The 24,913-nt window shown below is 35.1% G+C and overlaps 1 protein-coding gene and 1 long non-coding RNA gene across 3 annotated transcripts; one reads left to right on the forward strand and one right to left on the reverse strand.

The window, feature by feature from the left end:
* The first annotated feature begins 12,500 nt into the window (after window positions 1-12,500).
* LOC113275710 lies at window positions 12,501-17,711 on the forward strand. Of its 2 annotated transcripts, none has more exons than XR_003323738.1 (6): window positions 12,501-12,668; window positions 13,405-13,679; window positions 14,744-14,833; window positions 14,925-15,017; window positions 16,269-16,309; window positions 17,578-17,711. It is a non-coding gene; the product is annotated as an uncharacterized LOC113275710 (long non-coding RNA). The 2 variants fall into 2 exon arrangements; XR_003323739.1 differs by having other exon boundaries at window positions 14,925-14,974.
* Window positions 17,712-22,754: 5,043 nt separating this feature from the next.
* LOC113272609 lies at window positions 22,755-23,216 on the reverse strand. Its single transcript, XM_026522422.1, has one exon. It carries the CDS (start codon window positions 23,214-23,216, stop codon window positions 22,755-22,757), a length of 462 nt encoding a protein of 153 aa, XP_026378207.1.
* Window positions 23,217-24,913: the final 1,697 nt, after the last annotated feature.

Raw genomic sequence — 24,913 nt, forward strand, 5'->3', positions numbered from 1 at the left:
GAATCTAGATTTTCTATCTACGGCAGGGGCCGAAGGCCCCGGCTACTACGACCAGATTAATAAACAAGACCCGATCATTATAGGATGACTTAATTTTGCGAGAAGATATTGACCGGCTGGTCAAACAATAAACAAAACTTCAAAAAGATTGAGCCCGATCGTAGATCGGGATGATACCTAGTATATATATATATGAAAACTGAGATGTCATAGAGAGTTAGACACGTGACTCTTTCTCTTGGAATCTTCTGTCTAACTAACTCTTCAATCCAATGGCTCGTGTACTTGGAAGAAATTATCATTGTTGCTTTTCAATTGTGAAAATGTAGCCAAGCAGGTGGTGCGGGCAAATGGTGTCTTGGCTTGACAACAAACAACTAAATGAGTTGTTTCCTTCTTGTGGCGTTGTGAGCTACTTCGATGATTTTCGCCGCAAACGCCATTTAAGATGCAACTTAGATGTTTGTTTTCCGGATGATTTAATACATTTGTACTTTTTACGAAAACACTAAGATAATGTTGTTAGTCTAAATATCGAGTCCTAATTAATATAAATATGGGTATAAAATGTAGCACTTACGTGCTTATCACCGTGGTACCTCAATGTTTCGCATACTCGAGTAATACGAGTAGATGAGAAGCCCAAGATAGAGGACAAAGATACGTCTCTTGAATACCTGATGCGTGTTGTTACTCAAATACGGTTTTGTTAATGTTATTAGCATTTTATGTTGAATGTTTGTTGTTTAAAATGGAAACAGAGAAGCCGAATCGGGTACTTGATAACCCAAGCAAAGCTACAAATCAGGGAAGGGAAAATATTAAGGCTAATGAAAAGATGATTGATGAATTGAGCAGTCTCGAAGATGTAGAAGTTGGTGCAAAGTTTGAGGAGATGGTGGAGGAAAAAGAGGAGGAGGAGGAGCCAAAGAAAAAAAAGGAAGAGATCCCCCACAAAAAAGATGTCTGACGGTGCGATGTCTGACGGTACTTAGTGCAACGCCCAAACTGGTAAACGAAGACGCGGTGGACGTGGTCGTGGAGGTGGTGGTGGTCGTGATGGGGATGTTCATGAGTGAATGGTTATATTCATGTTTATGTCTTTAATTATGGATTCAAAATTTATGTCTTAAACTTATTGTCGAATTATGTTTGGTTATATTCCTAGTTTATGAATGACTGAATCTGGTTTCTTTTGAAAATTGTTTGTGTTTGTCTAAGACGCGATAAAATAACCAACTACAATTTGTGTGAAAAATACAGGATTCTGGCATTTTTTTCCAGTCATAATCGGTTTACATTTACCTATATGCAACCCGATTCTGACAGTTCCCCAAAGGTTCAGTATCAGAATCGGTTTATGTGGGCACTCCATGTAATCCAATTTTGTTGAGGAAAAGTTCTGAAACTTATTTTTCCAAGAATCGGATTACATGTGCATTAATAAAGAACGATTGTTGAACGACATATTTTGAAAACCTTCATAGTCGGTCTATGGGGGAACTCCATGTAATCTGATTTTGCTAAGGAAAAATGGCACCTCTTCTGTATCTTTTTTTTGCCAAGAATCGGATTATATATGCAATATTAAAATCCGATTATTGAGAGGCATATTTTATATGATTTTGCGAGGCCACAATCGGTTCATGTGGACATACCAAAAATTTGATTGTGTGATTTGAATTCGAAAAAAATAGTCGTTGAGCCTTGATCTATATAAGGACAACTTCTTCGAGCCACTCCCTCATCACACACTTAGCCTAGAAAATGGAATGGGAACCGTATGAAGATTTGTGTCTCGTTAAATTCTTTTCTAATACGTACCGCGAACGTCCGAATAAGATTTATTAAATGTTTTGGAAGAGAGTTAAAGAGTTCTTTTACGGGTGTACCGGGAATCCCAATAACCGAAAATGGAGAGACTTGGAAGTTCGATTCAACTACATAAAAAGTGCAATGCGAGAGTATGTAAAAGTTAGAAATATGGTGTACGACTATCATCCACGAGCTCCTCTTAAGAAAAAAGTGAGTAATTTGATCATTTTTATACCTATGTCACTGTTAAAAGTTCACACACTAACATTTAAGAATTCGTTGAATTCCAGCTGGAATGTTTCAATGAGATATGGAGAATTCGTAATGGGGAAACTAAGTTCATTCACCACAAAGAATATACGACGTTGTACCGACGTGCTCGGAGGTTCATTGACGAGCATTTGATGTGTCAAATTCTAGAATTCCCATACTGAATCCTATATGTAGTGCGCTAATTTCCTAAACTATGTAATGAATATTTTTTTTTCTGAAAGTAAGGTATAATCAGATTATGTGGACATCTATAAACACCGATTGTTCGAATCGGTTTATGTGGGTATTGATTAAATCCCGCTTCTGGGTTTACATCGTCATTCGGCATAAACTGAACCTAGAATCGGTTTACAAATGCACTAACATAAACCGATTTTGGATCGAGTCTTTTAAAAAAAATTAAAATTTTTACAAGTTTTGATTATGCATTAGTGATAGTTAATTTCAGGATTAACTTGATTAAACATTATTTAATTACCAAAATTAACATTAATTTAACAAGGGCATATTAGGAATTAACATAAATAGTGGATAAGGGATTTCTAGAAATTACTTCTTAATGATCCTTTTTTGTCCTGTAGCTATAAGCCCCAATTAAGTGTCATAGGCTCCAATTTAGCCAGGTTTAACTAAAAGAAAGAAGGAAAGAAATAATATTAAATCTTTAAGAGATATAAATGGTACTCCCTCCATATCTATTATATAGGCGGAATTTTGATTTTTGTTTGTCCCATTAGATAGGCGGAATATTATTTCCTATATGAATATTAGTTTTGGCACATATATAATTGTGATTAGGACAAGAAGTAGAACATGAAAAAACATGAAAAATTATGAATCCAATGTTCTTCTCTTAATACCCCACATATATATATGTGGTACAGAGGGAGTAATTGGTTACGCTCAAGAGAATATTTATCCAAGAGCATCATTACAACCTATTACCATCTTTGATATCATACGAGGAAAACAGACTTCTTCTTATACCTCCATCAGATGATGAAATTTTAAGCACGTTAAAAAACATGGAAAATTGGTCAGCACCAGGACCAGAGGATTTTCAAGCAGGTTTCTACAAGTCTTAGTGAATTTATTATGCAATACTTAAGTAAGACCTATATATATCTTATTCCCAAGACGAAAAAGCCAACAACTCCATCATAATTAAGGCCTATTGGATTTTCCAATACTTCCTATAAAATTATATCCAAGATAATGGTTAATAGAATGAAGCCTCTCATCTCAAAAATTGTATCACCGTATCAAGCTGCTTATGTATTCGGTAGATTAATCAATGATAACACTATCATTTCCCATGAACGCATTCATTCCATGAGAAAGAAGGAAGATGAAAGTGGTTGGTTGGCTTTAAAGATTGATGTTGTAAAGACCCTCAAGCTCGTCAACGCTATTAGACCAGTCAAGAGATATTTTATCCGCTAAGACTCGATTAGATAATATAGATTTTCATTGATATAAATTAATCTAACAACTATCTATATCAAAATTAGTAATGTTGAATAGATCTCGAAAAGTTATGTGAAATGGACTACTCGAACGTGTCATTCAGATACTGGATGAAGAAGATATCATCAAATTGGTTGAAGGGAAAAATAGTCTTTTCTCAGACAAACCGACCTGGCTGCCCTTATCATTTTTTACGGGTGCCTTAACAATTCCCTTTGGCCTTATCATCACTGAGTCGAGCATATAGGCTCATTTATATTTTCTTCTTCTCTTCTATTTTTCTTCTTTTCTTTCCATGTCAATCTCAAATCGAAGATTTGAGTTTGTTGTCGTATGGGAATTTTACAAAATCTTGTTAGTATGTTAAATCGAAGGTGCAGGTGTTAGTTCTGTGGTTGAATTAGCTTGGGAGAATAAAGTTTTGATGTTGATATAAATTAAAGTTAAGGTTTCATCTGAATTTGAGGTTATTTGAAGTATTTATTGGAATGATGTTTTGTTGTGCGAAATGAACTTAGAGTGAAGCTGCAATCTTGATGAGGTTGTTTTTTAGTTGAACTTTGTTGGGAGTGTAATTGTTTGGCCTATGCAATGGCCAAGCCTGAAACTCTAGCTTGTCTGACTGAGTTGATTCAGTCTGACTGAGATATGCGTACCCGTTTGCATGCCTGAGTGAGTTATGTTCTAAAATCGGTTAAGTATGGTTACATACTCATGAACAAATACATTTATATAATAAGGAATGCAATCTTTGCAAACTGTGGCTATAATATTCATGAATCGATTCAAGTGAATCAAAACCGATTTCTTCAATTGTGTCTTGTATACTTCTATGAGAATATAAAAAATTGAATAACTCTATAACTAGTTTCGAATGAGTCATTTGAACTAGTTGTGATTAAGATGAACAAGGTTGATATTAAAGTGTTCATATGACTAACTTCGATTAACTATTACTGAGCCAACTAGGTGTACACGTTTAGGTACGGTTACCCATATATAAACGCAGGCACGTTTCATTTGTGTGTAACAAGCCAAGACCATATAGGTGTTGAAAGATATTGGCTTGAATCTAATCAGGTTTTCATCTAACAGTGAATATTGAATGCTTTTTTACCAAGGTAACGATGATTGCAAACCCTGATTTGAAGACAATATAATGGAGAACTCTAGCAACTAGGAGACCTAATCCCCACACCTCCTATGTGATACTAGTTGCGACTAGATTCGATTCTCTTTTAACCTTAGGTTTTTTCCAAAACCCTGAAGGTTAACAACTTACATACTTCATTGGGATTTTGATGCCTGACCCAACTATTTTCTCTATAGTTGCATGTTCTGATCTTACTTTGTTCCATTGTATTGAGTACTATCTTCTCTAAGATTTTGTCGATATTTATCTTCGATATGTAATATATAAAAATTAATCAGAAAGCTCTTCGTCTCATTCTTTGTGATTCCATAATAACTTGTTCGACTACCATATCGTTAGATTATTGTGAGATGGTAGATATTACTAGGCTATTCTTCGGGAATATAAGTCTGGTATATCAATTGGTTCCTGTTCACCTTGATCTATCAAAACACGGAACAAAAAACTCGTAGGTGTTTCTGTGGGAGATAGATTTATCTATTTCAATAGAATTTTCTATGTGAGACATATTTGTTTATCAAGTCTTCATCTTTGGATCGTAGAAACTCTTAGTTGTGGGTGAGATCATCTAAGGAAATCAAGTGCGCAGAATCCGGAGGGGTTCTAGAGGCGTAAGGAACTCGACTGAACCTTGATCAGTGTGAGATTGGTTAGGGCTCAAAAACATTCCAGTCCGAAGTTAATTTTTAGTAGACTAGAGTTTGTAGCATCTTAATATAGTATGGTGTTCAAAACTAGACTAGGTCTCGGGGTTTATCTGCATTTGTGGTTTCCTGGTTAACAAAACTTATGGTGTATGTGTTATTTCTTTTCCGCATTAAATTTTTTATATAATTGAAATATCATAGGTTGTGCGTAGTTCAATCAATTGGTGAATCCAACCTTTGGTTGTTGATTAAAATTGATTGACACTTGAACATTGGTCTTTGGTACCGTTCAAGTTGTTTCTCATATTAAACAGGCTCACGAATTTCTATCTATTTGATTGCAGATTGATTTGAGAAATATAGATATAACTCTTTGATGTATTTTCCTTGATTGAGTATGACTGTTTAGTTGATTCTCTTGGATATATATTGGAGTTATTCCATAAAGATCGCCTAAAGAAAATATTGGGTGCGGTTGTTGTACGCCCACTTTTTCAACATTGTCTAAAACGGTGGTATCTCTAATCAAATTGTTGTCCTTTTGAATAAGTGAATAATCATTTAAAATTATTTGGATTTGAAATAGAAATAACAGTATCATTATAAAGATTATTAGAGTAACAAATTCCTGATCACTAGGCCTACATATGTACGATTCTTCATCAACACTGTCCTCATCATAATCATTATTATAATAACATGAAAACGATTCTTCCCCATCTAAAGTAGTGTATCCAATTCTAACCTCATCATCTTGATTATTGGAAACATTATTTTGAGAAATTCTTTTATGCGGTTCTAACAAAAGACTTTGAGTCGACTCACATGACTTCCTGATGGTATCTAAGAAAGAAGGTTCACTCATGGTTGTAGTTCTTTCGTCCATAACTAAATTATTCATCTCAGCTGAACAACGTGTCGACTCTAGTAACCTCTGTGTCAACTCAGCTAACTTACTTGTCGAATCTAGTAGAGGAGAAGTATAAGAATTTTGCTTCTACAACCGGTATGCGTGAGGATAATAATTGGGCTCACCATGGTATGAACCATAACCTTCAAAAGGTTGGCGTTCACAACCACTATTCACACCATGGTCATAAAAAGAATAAGGTCCATGTTTCTCAGTCGGATATTCATTGTATTGGACATTGTAATACCAGTTCGACATCCTAACTGCAAGGGAATTCTACACAAGCACAAACAAGGCTGACTCGAACAAATAAAACCTATTGAATATATCAAACAAAAGGCATGGTGGCTCAACTTAGATTGTTTTTTATACCAGCTCCTATTCTTTCAAAAGGCAATTCGTTACAATTTCATCAAACCTCTCCGGAATCAATCTAAACTAAAGTAAGTTAAATAGAGACAGGAAAAGCTCAAAGGAGCTTGAATACCCCCACCTCACCGTAAAAACATTTCCTTGAGTTACAAGGAGGCACGCTCAACTTACAATAATCATCATGAACTTCGATTTAGGCTTAATAGAGCAACCAATATGTCTTTTGAACGACTTTCCTATTAAACTCATTACCTTATCGATATCGTTTTAAGGATTACGTCCGCGTAGGTTACGTGTTCCTAAGGAAGGCAATAAGGAAACGGTGATGAAATCCGAGTCCTTACCTTGTATTGTCCATACCTTGCCCTTTACTAGAAATCAAAATCGTATTCGGACCTCAACATATATGCATTATAAAATCATCAGTAAACCCGCTGACAGGGGGTTCATGGGTGTTTAGAATTCTTACGTTACGCTCCAGACAGAGGATGAACTGTTGAAGTCGACTCGGGCCACCGACTCCTATGTCGGTGTACGAACCCGAGCGGCCGAGACAGTATCGACTGTCGTCCTTCCCTGTGCAGTTTATATTTAAACTAACCCTTCCTTAGGGTTTTAAAAATGAAGTTCAAAAAGTCCAACATCCCAAAAATAAATTTCAAAAATTCCAAAATAAAAGATTACTAAAATAAAACCCTTACAATTTTAAAAATAAATAAAATCTAAGAAATATATAAAACCTAAGACATATAAAATAACTATATACAAAATCTTATTCTTCACTCTGTTTGGATTTCTCTTTTCTTTCTTTCTTTGGCTTTGCTTTTCTTTTCAGCATTTTCTCTTTTTCTTTAGTTCCGCTCCAAATCTAAAAAAGAACAGAAAAAAACCAAAACGTGTAAAAAAGAACAAAAATAATAAAAATAAAAACCTAAAAACAAGTCCGCGTTGGTGGAGTCAAAATTGATAAGACTTTAGTACAGTGGTAAGTAAGGTTGTCGTTCACTCGGACTTGATGAGATTGATTTTAATATTTAATAATAATAAAATAAAGAATTTATATACAAAATATAGTCACAGGATGAAGAAATGACTAGGACTCAAGATTCACTATTTTTAATATTCAAGCGGTTCAGAAATTAATCCTAGACATTTATCGCTCAAACAAAAGAAAATACCAACTCTAATACTTTGCGCTAGATTTCATAAAACATCAATTGTAAATTACAAGCATAATATATAAAAAGTACCTATAAGACTAAGTATACACTATCAAACAAGATGACAATTGATTAATAGAAATCATAATCAGTTAAAATTAGTACAAAAAATAAATAAAGAATTAATTAAATTACTAAATTGATGAAATACAACTTCCTCCATTGTTCCAGTCTTGGGGTTTGGCTCCACGTAATGAAAACACACTCAAAAAGATAACTCATAGATCAAATGGTGTTCAAGAAATATAAGAAAACAGAGATTTGCAACAGTGTGTGGGCGCTACAAATAAACTGTTACAGAGAACGATACAAAAAAAGTGCTGCAATTATTGTTGAACAGTTGCTGGAATAACTGTTGCAACTGTGAGAAAAGGTGATAGTTATTTAACGACTGTATTCTGTGATATATGTTCTTCCTCTTCTTTTTCTTCTTCGCAGCAACATATAATGAACTCTGCAACTCGATTTTCCGCTCCGATTTCTTCAACTCTTCATCCCTTCATTAGAACCCCGAAACTCCTTTTTATAACAACGACAACAAAAAAATATCACCCCCATAACTCCGAAATATTCTTACAATATTTTTTATATTTTTTCCATGTTATGAGAATTATTTCCATGTTTATCTTGCTCATGCGTCTGTTGGTGGTTAACACGCTCCAATCACGCCTCAAAGTGAGTCATCCACACTCCAGTAACACGCCAACCTCAGTTATACTTGAGAGAAGGTAAAAAATCCCGTGATTATCTCCTTCGTACACGAACTACCCGGTTTACTTCTCTGATACGATGCAATCCAAGTTTATCGGTTCTGATGGACGTACCAGTCATGTTAGAGTGTAACATGCCTTATCCAAATGAGTGTAGTGTTTTAATATCCCTTGAAGTCGTCCAAAACCAAAACAACAATATCGTATTTTCAAAAGAAAAAAGGGCGCCCCTTATCAATTAATGAGCTCCTTATCCAAAGTAGGGATCCTTTTAGCAAATGCCCTCCGGGGGTGCGAAAACCACTTTTCGAGCAACTTTTTCCACAAGAGCTTATTTTCTTGGAAAGACTTAAAACAAGTTTATTAGTGATAAAATGAGTCCTAACTAATATAGTTATGGGTGAAAATACGTCGCACTACGTGCTTATCATTAAGATTTCAAGGGAAAGATCAATCTATTTAATCTCATATTACGGTTCGTCTCGGTCGGTATCGAGACACTGGGACAATTTTATCGCGGTGAAATCTCAGAGTAAATAGGGAATTTTTTTTTTCGAATTTTATACATATAGTATGTACATCAAGCATTATTCAAACGGTTTTCACACATAATTGTATGTAAATACCACCAACTTATTAAAATAAAAACAAGTTTTCATTCAAAATAATAAAAAACTCTAGATCCATATAACTTTCAAAAACTTCAAGCAATTTTCCGGCCAATTCCTGCCGAATCATCTGAGGTTCAACTAAAAATTCTGGCCAAATTTTGTCTCGGAGGAATTAAGCATTCCGTTACCTTGAGAGCGGAAACCGAAATTTCAGCGAGATCTCAGTCATCTCGGCCAAGATTGACTACGCTGGGAAAAACATAGGTTTATATTGATACATATTATTTTTCTATGCAACTCGGTTTATCTGAGACTTTGAAATTCCACCGATCCACCATTTACAAACCTATATCTAAGATACCAAATGATCTTCTCACTATTTATCTTCTCTATTGCAAAACTTGGTTTGATCTTGGGTCTTGAATGAATCAAACATAAATCAAGTTTGGTTGGATCTATTTATTAAAATTTATTAAGAAAAATATGCTTGGATGCTTGATTTGGAAGTACTGAGGCAGGAAGATCTTCGGTTCAACATCACCATGGAATTTACTTCTCCGATTGAAGCTTTATTGCAGAGTTGTGCTAACGTGAATTATTTTCAGCATCAGCATCAACATCTGGTAAAGCCTCTCTACACCCGGCAGGAGGGATTACAGGTGAATGTTATGGAACAAGACATATTTCAGGGTTCAATCGACGCTAATTATATCATGCATTTCCCCCTCCTTCATATGATACTCCTCCTCCCCAAAGATATGTTTCTTTCAATCGAACTCAGTCAAATAGTCGTATTCTCGGGAAAGCTAAACCATGAGATTCAAGACAAAAAAAAAACTAGAGAAACAACAATTAGTGAGAGCAAAAAACCATCTCCATCATCTTATTCGTTTTAACAGGGGATGGCTTCAAGTAAAACTCAAAAATAAAAAAACCCCATCAGAGACCAAACTCATCAAATCTGGTCAAAATCAATTATCTAAAGGGAATCGTACAAAGGAAGATCTTGATGAAGCTGCGATCGATGACTCGGTGAGTAAGCTGAAACCGATACGATTTTTTTTTTACTACAATGATCCTAAATGGGTAGAAAACATCCTTATCAACGCATAACTACAACTTTGATCTCTCCGACATTTTCGATAAAACCATTAATGACAAAATCTCCAAAACAATTGGTTGTCCGAGTTTCCCTGCATCATCTCGGCTCCATACTGGATTAAGTCAGGGATTCATGTGGATGAAAATTAGGGAATAAATGGTAAATACATTGACAAATTTCAAGGGCACAAAGGAAAAAACAACAACGATTCTCTGCCAACCGCATTTGTAGACAATGGAAAACCGCCCCTCACATAATTTGTGGGCCCCACCACCCCAAAAGCAGACAGGAGGTCCCATTAATGTTTTTATGTGAGTGAACAGTTTTCCCGTTGTTCAAAAGGGTGGTCCATAAAGAATTTTTGAAAAAAAAATGGCGTAATAATGGTAGGACAAAAGTTGTTTACTTCCAGCAGGATAAAGAAGAAAAAAGAAATGATGACATTCTGTACATAAGTTATCAAGAATCGGGACACACTTATCTCTTAGAGTCTCTCTGATATTTAATAAACAAATGTATTAAAGTTCTTAGTTTAGTGTTAGGGAAGTTTTATTGCTTTAGTTGCTTTATGTGTGTGCTAGGGAAGTTTATTTACTTTAGTTCATGTGTTTATGTTTTTAGTTGTTATGAATATAAAATGTATGCAACTATGTGTACTAGTTGTTATATATGAAAATATAGATTTAGGTGACAATATCGAACATGGTCAGACAACAATTTAATCTGCAAGTTTAAGATCCATTCGACTCCGGAAATGATGCTACATCAGCATGCTTCCACAACAACTTGTAAACATGTCATCTTCAACTTAAGTGCCAAGTGAACTCTCTTACGATGACTTTCTCTGGTGGATACTTAGTTTACTAACTAGAGATGACGACTGCGAAGAATTTGGCGTTGGTGGATGACAAAGTCTCAGAACTGTTGCGCTCAAAATATTTTGGGCTGCTCTTGTGGGTAGTCTTAGTCTTTGCATTCTACCACTCTCGAAGTAGAGTGCTTCACCGCATCTCCAACAAGCAGCTGACACCAGAATCAAAAATAAGGCGGATGTTTTATACAACCAGTCAGTCTCATATCACCAACAAGATGGAAAAGTTTATGATCGCATTGGCCAACATGTTTCTATGTATGCTATGTAAGCTAAGCGTGGAAAAACCGACAAAGACCTCTAACCAAAAAGTGAATATCACTTGACTACAATTTTTAACTTTTAGGCTCTTAACAGATAAAACCCACTATGATATTCCAAGTTTGTAAGTTTAGTTTCTTAACAAATAAATTCCAATCTTTAAAAAAGAAAAAAGAAAAAAAGAAAAAAAAAGCCATATTTGATAACGTCTTTTTTTTTTGTTGACTGTTAAGGTTAATTTCATTAACTAAAACGAAAATAAAAATACATGATAAGGTCGCCTAGGCGAGTCCAGCAGGTGACAAAGCCAACACCAAAATAAAAACAACAAACCAAATGGATGGCAAAAGCTGACTCCAAACAAACAACAACGGAAAATAGCTGAAACCAAAAGCTGCAAACACAACCAACTGGCATTAGCCCAGTTGGCCGGGGGTTGATCTCCCATCTTATAAGTTACGGGTTCAATTCCCGTTGCTGATCGTGTCAAAAAAATAAATAAATTGAAAACACAAATTAATTACTAATGCTTCCTAGCAGTTGATCTTTGCCGTTTTTCCAAACCGTCTTTACTTCCTTTGTCAGCAATTATGCATTTGCCCTTTTTCCAGACCGTCGTTACTTCCTTCGTTAGCAATTATGCCATTCCGTTTGAGCCTTGAAAGCTCTTTGAGTGGTGGAGTCATACATTGAAAATGAGGGGGACTAAATAAATTTCTATAAAATGTGTGCACTAGGTTGGCTAATTTTAGAAATTAGGTGGTCTAAATGTAAATTTTATTATATAATTAAGGGCTTTTCTATGATTTTTGAAATTTTAGGGGGCTAGAACCAGGGTTAGTCAACCTCTGGCTTCACAAGCCAAAGCCAAGAGGGAGAAATGAACGTTTAGTCCCAAATTTGTTGGGATTTGAACGCTCTAGTCCTCCCCTCTCAGGCCTAGTACTAGAAAGTCCAAATTCGCACAATTCGAAAAGAGTTAGTCCTTTCATCAACGATTTAGTCCAAAATGGAATTTTTTTATGACAAAGATACCCATCAACATTTCTTCTTCACAATTGGTTTCTTTCCTGGTTCGATATAATCGAAAGAGCTCTCCATATACTCCGTCAAAGACGACATTATAAGATTTTGACAACATTTTAGCTCGGATTCGATTCATGATCAGGTTTAGATCATGTCAGGCATCTCCACCTTTCCATTTTCTCTCAACCCCGAAGAATCTCTGGAAGAAGATCTCAAAACAACCATATCTGGTAAATTTTCATCTTAATCTTAACTTAAATTCATAAATTTTACGTTGCCGTTTTTTTTTTATCTTATATCTAAAGTTTCTTTTTCATTAAACAAAGTTTTGATTGAGGAGAAAACATAGGAGAAAACTAGAAGGAATTGTAAATTTTGGTTCCATTCCTTTAATTTCTGTAAACTTGATCTCATCTGTGATTATTTATTTTTTTGGATGGATTTAAGTTTTTGTTGTTTTATTTTTTTTGTTGATTTGTTATAGATTTCTTATTAAATGATGCGTTTTGGTGAAAACATATGAGTTTTTATGAGAATTGTTGAATGTGTATCTCATTTTAAAAATTGAGATGGAACAATATTGTAGGGATTTGGAGAATTTTAGAAAAGCAACGGTGTTGTAGAGATTCAAAGACCGAAATGAATAGAGTATTTATATGAACATGAAACCTTATATCTAAAAAAGAAGCCAAAAAACACTTAACTTCAACTCAGCTGTCTATGGCTATTAATCTCCTCATACTGAGATGGTGATAGTAGGTTAATTAATTATTAATGTTTGCATGAGACCAGTCAGAGACTCTTTTTGGGGTTCATTGGACTAGACTTATGTGTTCATGTCAACTACCAAGAGTAATGTGGTATATTTTTCAACTTAATGCATTATTTGTCCATAAATTGTGAGTTTATTGGTATGCTTTGGGTGGCGTATGCACTGATAATCTTTGAACTTTTTATTGTTTTAAGGTGCACCAATGTGTTTTTCTGGCAGTGCATGGTTTGCACAGTTGCAGATTTATCTTGACACGGCTTCTGGACAGTCAGGTTACCATCCTTCGATAAGTGTACATATTGGTGCACCTGTAATACAGTGATTTAGAGGAGGATTTGAAGTGATTTCAGCTGAGAAAAGCAAAGAAGGTTCTAGCTTGAGCATTTGGTATGATTGGTTTCGAATTTTTGCTGGATTTTCACTGAAGAAGCGGCATTAGGTAGATGTTTAAAGTTCTCCATAAGATGAGGTTAATATCTTTCTTCTTCTTTAGAATTTTGTTTTGTCTCAAGTGAAATGTTCCATGGATGCATTTCAAACATTTTTAAAACTAAATTGTCACACTGTATACTAAAATATTTAAATACACATCAATTGATTGGAAATCATGTGAACATTGATTGATTGGAAGAAATTTTTGATGTTAGGATGATAAAAAAATACCAAATCAGTCGGATTCATATTGTAATTGTGTATATATAAACTAACTGCTGTAATGGAAATGTAACTTGAGTTTCTGAAATGCACTGCGGTATTGAATGTAGATAGATAACTACGATTATCTGAAAGTGATTTATTATAACTATGCTTCACAAGTTTGAGAAAAATTCATTTTAGGGAGGAGATGGAATTTCAGCTTTAGCACTTCTGTTTCACGTACATTTTTGTTCCAAAAACAAAATGACATGGCATGTTCACTTTGTCTTTTTATTTATAAGGTCAGCTAGTGCGTCCATTATAGAATTTCCAAAACTATGTAGTAAACATCATTGTTGTATATCCTGTTTCCAGCGGACTAGCCTGACATTGCATTTTGATTATTACAAAGTTTATGTCTTCCCATCTTTCTTATTTCCTTATTTATCACTTGTTGCTTATAAATGTTCTTTATCTATTCAATTAAGTATTTTAGATAATCAAGTTAGTAATTTTGTGTTCACATGTGTACATAGCTGTACACATGTTGATTCTTAATGTGCACATAATTGTACACCTGTTGATCGTAAACGTGCACATAATTGTACACTTGTTGGTTGTTTGCTTGTACTAGTGTATAGATTTTTATTAGATTTTTTTTATAGGAGAACATTAATTTAAAATTGACATTGCTTGCACAGTTGTTTTTTGTTTTGTTTGAAATGCTCATAAAATTCCAAATCTAGTACATAATGGGTTTGTAAGTAGTGTTTTGTGCTCATTATTGGTTGATAGATGAAGCTTCTGTAAATTGAATAACCCATTGGATATTTTATGTTTAGCATGAATTGTCGTTACATTGGCTGGTCTTAATGGAATATTATGGACTTCATTTAGGTTTGTTTTTTGGATCATAGCTGAACTGGTTACGAATCAAACACTCTTCCCCGAGGACTCTGAATTGTAGCAATTACTACACATTTTCAGGTTTGTATAGACTCGTGCTCGTGTTTTCAGTTTGCTTTTCTTTGCACCATATATTGTTAAAATGACTGATCTTTTTTATCGTACGTGCTAGGTTGCTTGCTGGGGACTCTAAATTAAGATCGATGGACAGGGGTAAGCAAGGTAACGAATTGACATATAATCAGTTCACCAAGGTCTGCTCTTGGTGAGTTAAACTCATTTTGTGATTGTTACCTATTGTGACGAACATCACATGACATATAATCATGTACATAATCTTTGTATATGTTACCAACAAAATAAAGGGCCCTTGAATTGGTTTAGCAAATCATGTCCATATATAGGTCTATCTGAAATTCAGTTGTTAACTGACACACTTTTGCTCTAAATACATGCACAATCATTTCAACGTCAGCATGCCTAATACATTTTTCAAACTATTACTTGTATAATTAACATAGATCCTGCATTGGTTGCATAACCAGGCACCTTCTCAACTGACATTTATATTTATTTTTGCAATCCAACATTACTTGAGGTGCACATAGTTGTACACCTGTTGATTTTTGATGTGTACATAATTGTACACATGTTAATTTTTAATGTGCACATAATTGTACACCTGTTGATTATTAATGTGTACATAATTGCACACATGTTGATTTCATAGATAATGGGATTCCTGAGGGGATGGGTTTGTAAGTAGTGTAGAACACTGTCAGCTGAAGCATGATAGCACAGAACTGTCAGCTTACCAAACATATATTAGGAAAGATTTGAGTGTAAAACACTGCTCTTGAAGATATTTTTGTAACTCTTGACTGCTGCATTTATATTTCAGCTAAAATTACTTATAATAGCAGTTAGAATAATCTTATGGATAAATTTTCTCACTACTATCATCTCTCACAGTTGCTACCTGAACAACACTTTTACTCGTTAGTTTTATCATTTACCTCATATTTTTAATGAAATGCTAGTTACCTACTCATTAAAAGAGTAAAACGGTGCAGTATTTATCACGTTTATTTAGTATAACAGCTATATGTTTTGTTTAATCCCGTGCTTAGGTTTACTTCCTGAGATAAGGAGTTGCAACTTGTCCATTCTTAAAGAGTAACTTGCTGGGAAAAGTACTTTATTTGGTTTCATAGAGTTAGTAGACATACTGAAAGATACTAATGTGCTTTCAAGGAATTTCTTTTCAATCTTCCAGGAGAACGTGCAACTGCTTTTGTTTTTGTTTTAGCTAGAGTAAAGTTTGTAGTTCTAGTGTGTACAACCTGGTGCACATGTATTTACTTCTTCGTTGGTTATCTTTTAATTATATACATTTTATTACATCGTAGAATTATCAAGGATTTTGATGGTATATTTTAGTTTGTTAATTTTTATGTTGATGTCCATCGACAACTTTCTCAGTTGATTGATAATGCACTTTTATATGCACTTGCAGATCTGTCAAGGTTGATTCGAGGATGACTCAGTTTTGGCCATGTAGGTGATAGCATCTACGTCTAATTTATTTGTTTACTGTATTTGGTTCAGAAATGTTCAACTATCGCACACATGGAATTCGTTTTCTCAATCTATAGCTTGTTTCATTAGTGTGTTGATGTGGCAACGGGCCATGTCAAAACTTTTAAATTTTTGAAATGTCTTGACATTCTAATTGTTATGACCCAACTGCCTTCTGAAGAGTAATCTACTTTCTTCAACTTATTGAGATTGTCGTTTAGCTAGAAAATCAAGTTGTCTACTTCCAAAAAATATTGTTGAATTTATTACTATCTTTTTGTTTTATGTTGGGTTTCAAGTGTTGGAACGGAAAAAGTCTAATCCTGTTGCGAAGAAATTTTTGATCTTCTTGCTTCTTGTTGAGATATTTGTCTATGCATTAAGTTGCATTCCAATGAATTGGTTGGATAATGTGGTGTGTACATACTTGTACACTAGTATCTCTTGATGAATGCATAGCGTGTTTTGTGCGTACGAAGCAAGATTTTGTTATTTTTTCTGTAGATGGGCACATGTTTGTGCACTGAAATGCTATGGGATGAATATATGTCCTGTCATGTAGATATGAATGCTAGATTTTGGTAGATTTTTTTAGAGGTGTACGTATTCACACACTAGTATGTTATGTGTTGAATGAATGGCATGGCATGTCGGTATAAGTGCTAGAGTTATTTTTCTATAGAGGTGTGCATGTTTATATAAAATGGTGCATCTTGTCCTATCTCATTGATACATGGCCTCTTTTACGGGTATCGATTTTGGATTTTACAAGGTTTTCGTAGATGTGTACATAGTTGTACACCATTTTTCCCTGGCTCATTGATGTATGTCCTGTTTTATGGGTATGTATTTTGGATTTTCTAGGTTTTTGTGGATGTGTACATAGTTGTACACCTTTGTACCGTCTCATAGATATGTTGCCGGTTTTCTTAGTATGGATGTTGAATTTTCTGCTTTTTTTGTAGATGCATACATTGTTGTACACTATTGTTCCGTCTCATGGATATATTGCATATTTTGTGCAAGTATTAAAAATTACAATTGCTTTATAAGTCATTGTACTGGGAGAAACCATATTAAGTTTGTGCAGTTAGGCCCAAAGGGATTGTGTCTCTTTAAGTCGGTAACTGACTAACTTTCTAGTTTAATCATTTTCTTGCTTTGTTTATTATGTGGTTGTTGGTGAGGAAATCACTTCTTTTTCAAGCTGCGATTTCTTATATTTTATCGTTTTGTCCTTAATGCAGGTTAGGTTCATAGTTTTGTCAATCTGTGTAGACTTGAGTGGTTGTTGGCTACAAAGGATGTTGGATTTTCTGGAATTTTGCACATGTGAACGCGCACGTACACCAGTGTAAATTAAAAAAAATTAAAAATGAAAATTATATAGTCATAATGATACTCTTTTTGTAGATCTCGGGAAAAGCTCTCCGTATGTATAAAATTTACGAATTTTGGACGTGTTGTTTGAAAGATAAATTGTTTTTTAATTTATTTTTATATTATATAAACTGCTGACATCATCATGAGTCACGTTGGACTAAATTGTAAATCAAGGTCATTTATGTACTTTCAATAAAAAAGGACTAATTTGTACCTAGTTGAATGCGTCTGGACTAACTAGTATATTTGGATGGGATTTTGGATTAAACCGTATTTTTCCCATCCAAGAGATGGGAATTTTATCTGATTCTATTAACATTTCACTATCATATTAGATGATGTCATGTATTTTTTATCGTATGGTGATGGAGCTGCTAGTTCAAGTAGTGATTGCGTAGCGCACGATCAAAATTTTCACCTATTAACTCGCATGTGATATCTGATGCATTATGGATTCTCGAAATGTATTGCTTTTCTTTAAAGACTATCCTACTGCTCATGCAAATATTTGGTATTTTTGGTAAATGTTTCTGGAGACTCAAATGGCAGCCAGTCTATCTCGTATGTGATATTCGATGCATTATGGATACTCAAAATGTATTGCTTTTCTTTAAAGGCTATCCTATTTCTCATGCAAATATTTGATATTTTTGGTAAATGTTTCTGGACTCAAATGGTGTTGCAATATTGGGTTTTGGGATTTCTATCTCACATAACTGTGTTGAAGATTAATTTCATTATTTTGTATATATACTTGTACAAATACATTGAATGAGTGAAGATCCTAATACTATAATTACATCAAGAGAATTAAATTTATTCCTATAGATAAATCAAAGAAATTAAAACTAATTACATCAATATTATTCTTTGCATGTACTAATCTTTGTTTCCATATTCTACATTACATGTATTCAATCACATATTATTCTTTGCATGTACTAATATTGTTTTCATATTCTTCATTGCATGTACTTAATATGTGTTGATCTTCTTATATATTTGCATGTGTTAATACCCCCCTCAAGTTGGAGCGGTAGAGCCTGAACGAACGCCCAACTTGCCAACTAGACGACCAAATTGCGGAGCTCCCAGAGGCTTAGTGAAAACATCAGCCAGTTGATCAGACGACGAAAGATGTTTTGGTAGAATCAATCCACTTATTAACTTTTCACGAACAAAATATCAATCAATCTCGATGTGTTTAGTACGTTCGTGAAATACCGGATTTTGAGCAATATGAATTGCTGTTTGACTATCAAAAAAAACAGTGATAGGAAGAGGACAAGAAATGTGCATGTGTTTGAAGAGATAAACTAACCATTGAAGCTCAGCAGTTAGATTTGCCAAAGCACGATATTCAGCTTCAGCTGATGAACGAGCCACAGTAGGCTGTTTCTTTGATTTCCAAGAAATTGGACTATTACCTAATGTAACAAAATATCTAGTGGTAGAACGACGAGTAATTGGGCAGCCTGCCCAATCAGAGTCAGTGTAACCATGAATAGAAGGAGAACTGGATGAGGACAAGAATATGCCATGTCCAATGGTTCCCTTGAGATATCTTAAAATACGATGAGCGGCATCCATATGAGCTGATCTGGGATGTTGTAAAAATTGACTCAGATAATTAACTGAGTATGTGATATCTGGTCGTGTTACCGTATGATATAACAAACGACCTATTAAACGATGAAAGCATCTTGGATCAGTCAATTTCGTACCATCTGTAGGAAGCAACTTGAGTTTTGTATCCATTGGATAAGCTGATGTACGAGCCCCTGTGAAGCCGTTATCCTTAAGGATATCAAGAATATATTTTCTTTGACATAGAAATATACCATTGGATGAGCGAGAAACTTCAATTCCCATAAAATACTTCAAACTACCAAGATCCTTGATTGAAAAATGAGAAGCGAGACGCAATTTGAGAGAATTAATGAAGTTATTATCTGTACCAGTGATGATAATATCATCAACATAGACAAGAACAAATATAGAGGTTGTACCACGATGATATGTGAAAAGATAATTATCACATAAGGATTTAGAAAATCCTTCAGATAACAAAACTGAAGAAAGCTTCGCAAACCATTGGCGAGAGGCTTGCTTTAAACCATAGAGAGACTTTTTGAGTTTGAAAACTTTGGACTCACCTGGACGTGCCATATCTGGTGGAAGCTTCATGTAAATTTCTTCATCCAAATCACCTTGAAGAAACGCGTTGTTGACATCAAGTTGATGAAGAGACCATCCCTTAATAGCTGCAATAGATAATAAGACACGAACAATAACCAACTTAGCTACTGGTGCAACGGTATCATAGTAGTTTATACCCTCTTGTTGTGTGTAGCCTTTGGATACCAGTCGAGCCTTGTAACGTTCAACGGTACCATCGGCATTGAACTTGATTTTAAAAACCCATTTGCAGCCAATGGATGTTTTACCAGGTGGTAAATCTACTAATATCCAAGCATCGTTGGCTTCCAAAGCAATGATTTCTTTGGCCATGGCTGCGCGCCATTTGTGACATTTATTTGCCTGAGAGAATGATCTCGGTTCATCAGTGAGAATAACTGAAGCTAAAAAAGCTTTGTGTGAAGCAGTGAACTTGTAGAAGGACAAATAATTTGTCATTGGATACAGTGATGAAGACGCATCCTTAGTAGAAAAACAATGGTAATCCTTTAAATAGGATGGTGGATTACGAGAACGAGATGGATGTGAATGTATTGCTGATGATGGAATCGCTGGAGAGATAGGCACCTGAATAGGTGGAGATGTGGTTGATTAGCCTGGCAATACGGCAGGTGACTGAACTACTGGAACAATAGTAGTATCGATATAAATTGATTATGCGGAACGGACAGAAGACGAGCCACTCATGGAATTGCGTGTAGCAATAGTTGGTTGTGCAGCGGAATCATGAGAAGGTACGTCAGGATCTGAATGCTCAGAATGCGACTGAGACTGAGAGCATGGGATAGAATGCTCAGGATTGGGAATATCACCACATGATTGGGACTGAAATATGGAGTCGTAATAAGAATAATCAGGCTGTGAAGGCTCAACAGGAACTGATGCTGATGAAGACATATCTTTAAAAGGAAATGTATGTTCATGAAATGCTACATCGCGTGATACATACACAGATTTTGTTGATATATCAAACATTTTGTAACCCTTCTGTCCATGCGGATATCCGATGAAAATGCCAGGCTTAGCACGTTCATCGAATTTGTTACAAATACGTATATTTCTGCCAAAACAAAGGCAACCAAACACTCGGAGATGTGAATAATCTGGTGGCGAATAGAGAAGTAACTCATGTGGAGATTTATGAGATAATACCGGCGTTGGCAATTTGTTAATCAAATATGTTGCATCTAAAACGCAGTCTCCCCAAAATTGGATGGGTAAATTAGCTTGAAAGCGTAAAGACCTTGCAACATTGAGCAAGTGGCGATGCTTGCGTTCAACAATACCATTTTGCTGTGGCGTATATATACAACTGGTTTGATGGAGAATTCCATTTTGATGAAACCAAGTTTGAAGTTCATTTGATTTAAACTTAGACCCATTATCAGACCTGAAAGTCTGTAATTGAGGAGTAACTAATGAATTGATACCAGAGGAGATGCTGGTAATATGATGCCCAAATTGTTTTATAACAAAGGCAAAGAAATATTTGAGAAACTACAAGGTTTCAGACCTTACTTTCATCAAAAATACCCATGTACACCTAGAGTAATCATCTACTATTGTAAGAAAATATTTTGCACCAGTTAAAGAAGCAGTAGAAAAAGGACCCCATATGTCAGCATGAATCAATTGAAATGGATCATTTGATAAAGAAATATTGTTATTAAACTTGAGACGAGATTGTTTTGCCCGTGGGCATAAATCACATAAGTGTTTAAATGAATAACGAACATAAGCAAAATTACGAGCTAAAAAATTAAAACAATCCATATGTGGATGACCGAGACGACAGTGCCATATATCCACTGGTTTATTAGCATCTAAAGATGAAACTGATGGTTGGAAACTGAAATGGTAGAGGCCAGCGATACGCCTACTCCATCCAATCGCCTTGTTCGTGAGACGGTCCTGAAAGATGCAAGACTCGTGTGAGAAATTGATACAACAGTTTGCTGTGCTTGTAAGCTGACTTACAGAGATCAAGTTAAATTTAAAACTTGGAATGTGAAAAACATTGAGTAGCTGAATAATGGGAGATAAATTCACAGTCCCAATATGAGTGACAGATATATTCGAACCATCTGGTAATTGAACCGTGATTGGGTTCATAACTAATGTGTAAGAAGAAAAAAAAGAGAGAGAGGAGCAAATGTGATGAGTTGCACCACTGTCTATAATCCAAACATTAGAAGAACAAGTCAGAGTAATACCTGCAAAATTGGCAAATGGAGTGACAGCAGTGTCTCCATTGTTTGGTTCAAGTAAAGACATAAGTCTGGCATATTGAGCTGCAGTTATACCAGGAGCAGCCTATGTATTGGGAACAATTGCAGCAGCAGCATATGCCGGAGTTGGAATATCTCTGGATCTCAGCAGATCTTTTGGGTAGCCATTGAGCTTCCATCAGGTAACCGAGTATGACCATGTTTGTTGCAGTGGTCGCAAAAAGGTCTGGGTCTCTTGTTGGTACCATTGCCAGCGTTGGATGTAGTGCCGGGATTAAAGAAAGACCTCTGATTTGGTCTTTCTGAGTTGGGAGCACTGCGAAAAACATTAAGTGTAGCAGATTCAACCTGAGTAAGAGAGGATGAGTTTATACCTTGCTCCTCCTCCTCATGCCTCACGAGATTATAGAGTTTGGATGCTGATGGCAATGGTTCCATCAATAAACAATGACTGCGCGGTGCAGAAAAACGGTCATGCAGCCCCTGTAAGAACTCCATGGCTCTATCTTGGGTATGATGATCTACAAAATCTTTTCCTGCACCACAGATGCAAGGTTGAAGAGGTCTGAATGTATCGAGCTTATCCCACAACGTCTTGAGTTGAGTAAAGTACATCACAACGTTTTGATTTCTTGTTTCAGAGATGAAATCGATTGTTTCAAGGCAAACAGTTTCGGTGCATTCTTATGAGAGAACCTGTTCTTAATCTCTAACCATTGTTCTCGTGCAGATGGGAAAGACATGACACTGGATTTGATAACTGGATCGACTGATTTTTCAACCCAGCTACTAACCAAATCGTCTGCACGAGTCCAATGGAGGAGATCAGTTGGATCCGTGGGTTTGGTGATGGTTCCATCAATGTAACCTAGCTTGGATTTGGCACTTATGGCTTTTCGGATTCCTCTTTCCCAGATGCAATAGTTATCATCTGTGAGGAGAGGAGTAAATATGACAGTGGTAGGGTTGTCAGCTGGATGCACATAATAAGGACTTGATTGAGGAAGACCTGAATCTCTATTAGGTGGAGGATTACTGGAAGATGGAGGTATTTGGATGTCATCTTCAACAATCATGATGATACAGTTGTAGGTAAAAAAAAAAACTAACCTAGCTCTAGAGTACCATGTTGCAATATTGGGTTTTGAGATTTCTATCTCACACAACTGTGTTGAGATTAATTTCATTATTTTGTATATATACTTGTACAAATACATTGAATGAGTGAAGATCCTAATACTATAATTACATCAAGAGAATTAAATTTATTCCTATAGATAAATCAAAGAAATTAAAACTAATTACATCAATATTATTCTTTGCATGTACTAATCTTTGTTTCCATATTCTACATTGGATGTATTCAATCACATATTATTCTTTGCATGTACTAATATTGTTTCCATATTCTTCATTGCATGTACTTAATATGTGTTGATCTTCTTATATATTTGCATGTGTTAATAAATGGCAGCCATTCGTTTGAAAATGATTTTCTAGACCTTTGTGTGATTTTCTATTTGCATGCGTTTGAAATCTATACTATTCACCTATTACTGATTGTACACAGTGCTTAAATACAACTACATACAGTTTTGATTTCTTTATGAAGTGTGTATATATAAGACTAGAAAGCAAAAACAGCGGTAATATATTTCAGAAACCTTGAGTGGGAATTCATATATACCCTGTTTTGACTATACACCAACTGGTAAACTTGGACACCGGCGTCAGTCATAGTTTAACTTTCATTTGCCCAGGAAGTACAGTGAAGCAGCTGAAATAGCAACATGACAATAATTGCTGCAACCAGAAAGAGACTACCACAGGTTCACAACCGGTGTGTTTAGCCCGGCCCAACTTTGTGATATATCCCTGATACATTCTAGTGATTCGTTCCATTATTAAATATATGTATAAGCTGGTGAGCTTGATCCTTCGCATTCCCGGATGCGTCATAAGTACAGTACTCTGATACATCACAGCAGAACGAGACTGACATTGATTAATGACAATTTAGAGTCAAGAATTAGTTTAAGCAGTAATGTTAAAGATGAGAAAATCATGTTAACATGTTTAAGATCAAGAATAGTGTAATTGATAATATTGGATTAGCAGCATCAGTAGAATATCTTAAAGAAATGATCGGGGAGGTTATTAGCCAAGTCAGGTGAATGGTTTTTTTTCTCTTTTAAGCGAAGAAAGGAAAAGTTTATAAGAAAAATGCAAGTTACATTACAAAGACTGTGATAACATCAATAAAAATGTTTGTTCATGATTAATAAAGCTCCTGTTTCTCAAACTTTCTAGTATTCACTAAACTTTGTGTTTCATTTTGCTGATTGAACCCATAAATTATCTCCTTTACTCCTTACGTAAAATAACTTAGAGTTTAATTGAAAAAGAACTTGACGAATGACAAGTCTAACTAGCTTCTAGAGTTTGCCATCAGTAAGAACGCCTCCAAATTTGAATGGTTGCGCTCAAAATATGCAACTTGTGAAGTGGTTCATGTAAAGTGAAGTGATATTATTGAAGTTGTCACATGTAAATGTTGGAGTTTCGTTCTATAATTGTACAGAACAAGAAAAATTCCTACATATAAAAATTGGACAAAAGGACCATCAGAAGTAGAGTTATTTTATAGGTGCTAGAATTTTACCTCTCTTTGCTTACACTCATTGTCCGTTTTGTGAAACTTTTCCCTTAACATGCTATGCACCTGTTTTTGGGAGAATATATTCGTACAGCCGATGGACATAACAAGAGATCA

The sequence above is a fragment of the Papaver somniferum genome, chromosome 4, assembly GCF_003573695.1.
Source record: "Papaver somniferum cultivar HN1 chromosome 4, ASM357369v1, whole genome shotgun sequence".
Classification (NCBI taxonomy): domain Eukaryota; kingdom Viridiplantae; phylum Streptophyta; class Magnoliopsida; order Ranunculales; family Papaveraceae; genus Papaver; species Papaver somniferum.

Bases quoted from the DNA above. Each gene is read 5' to 3' on its own strand.
- LOC113272609 (XM_026522422.1), bottom strand. From the start codon at position 23,216: ATGATTGTTGAAGATGACATCCAAATACCTCCATCTTCCAGTAATCCT.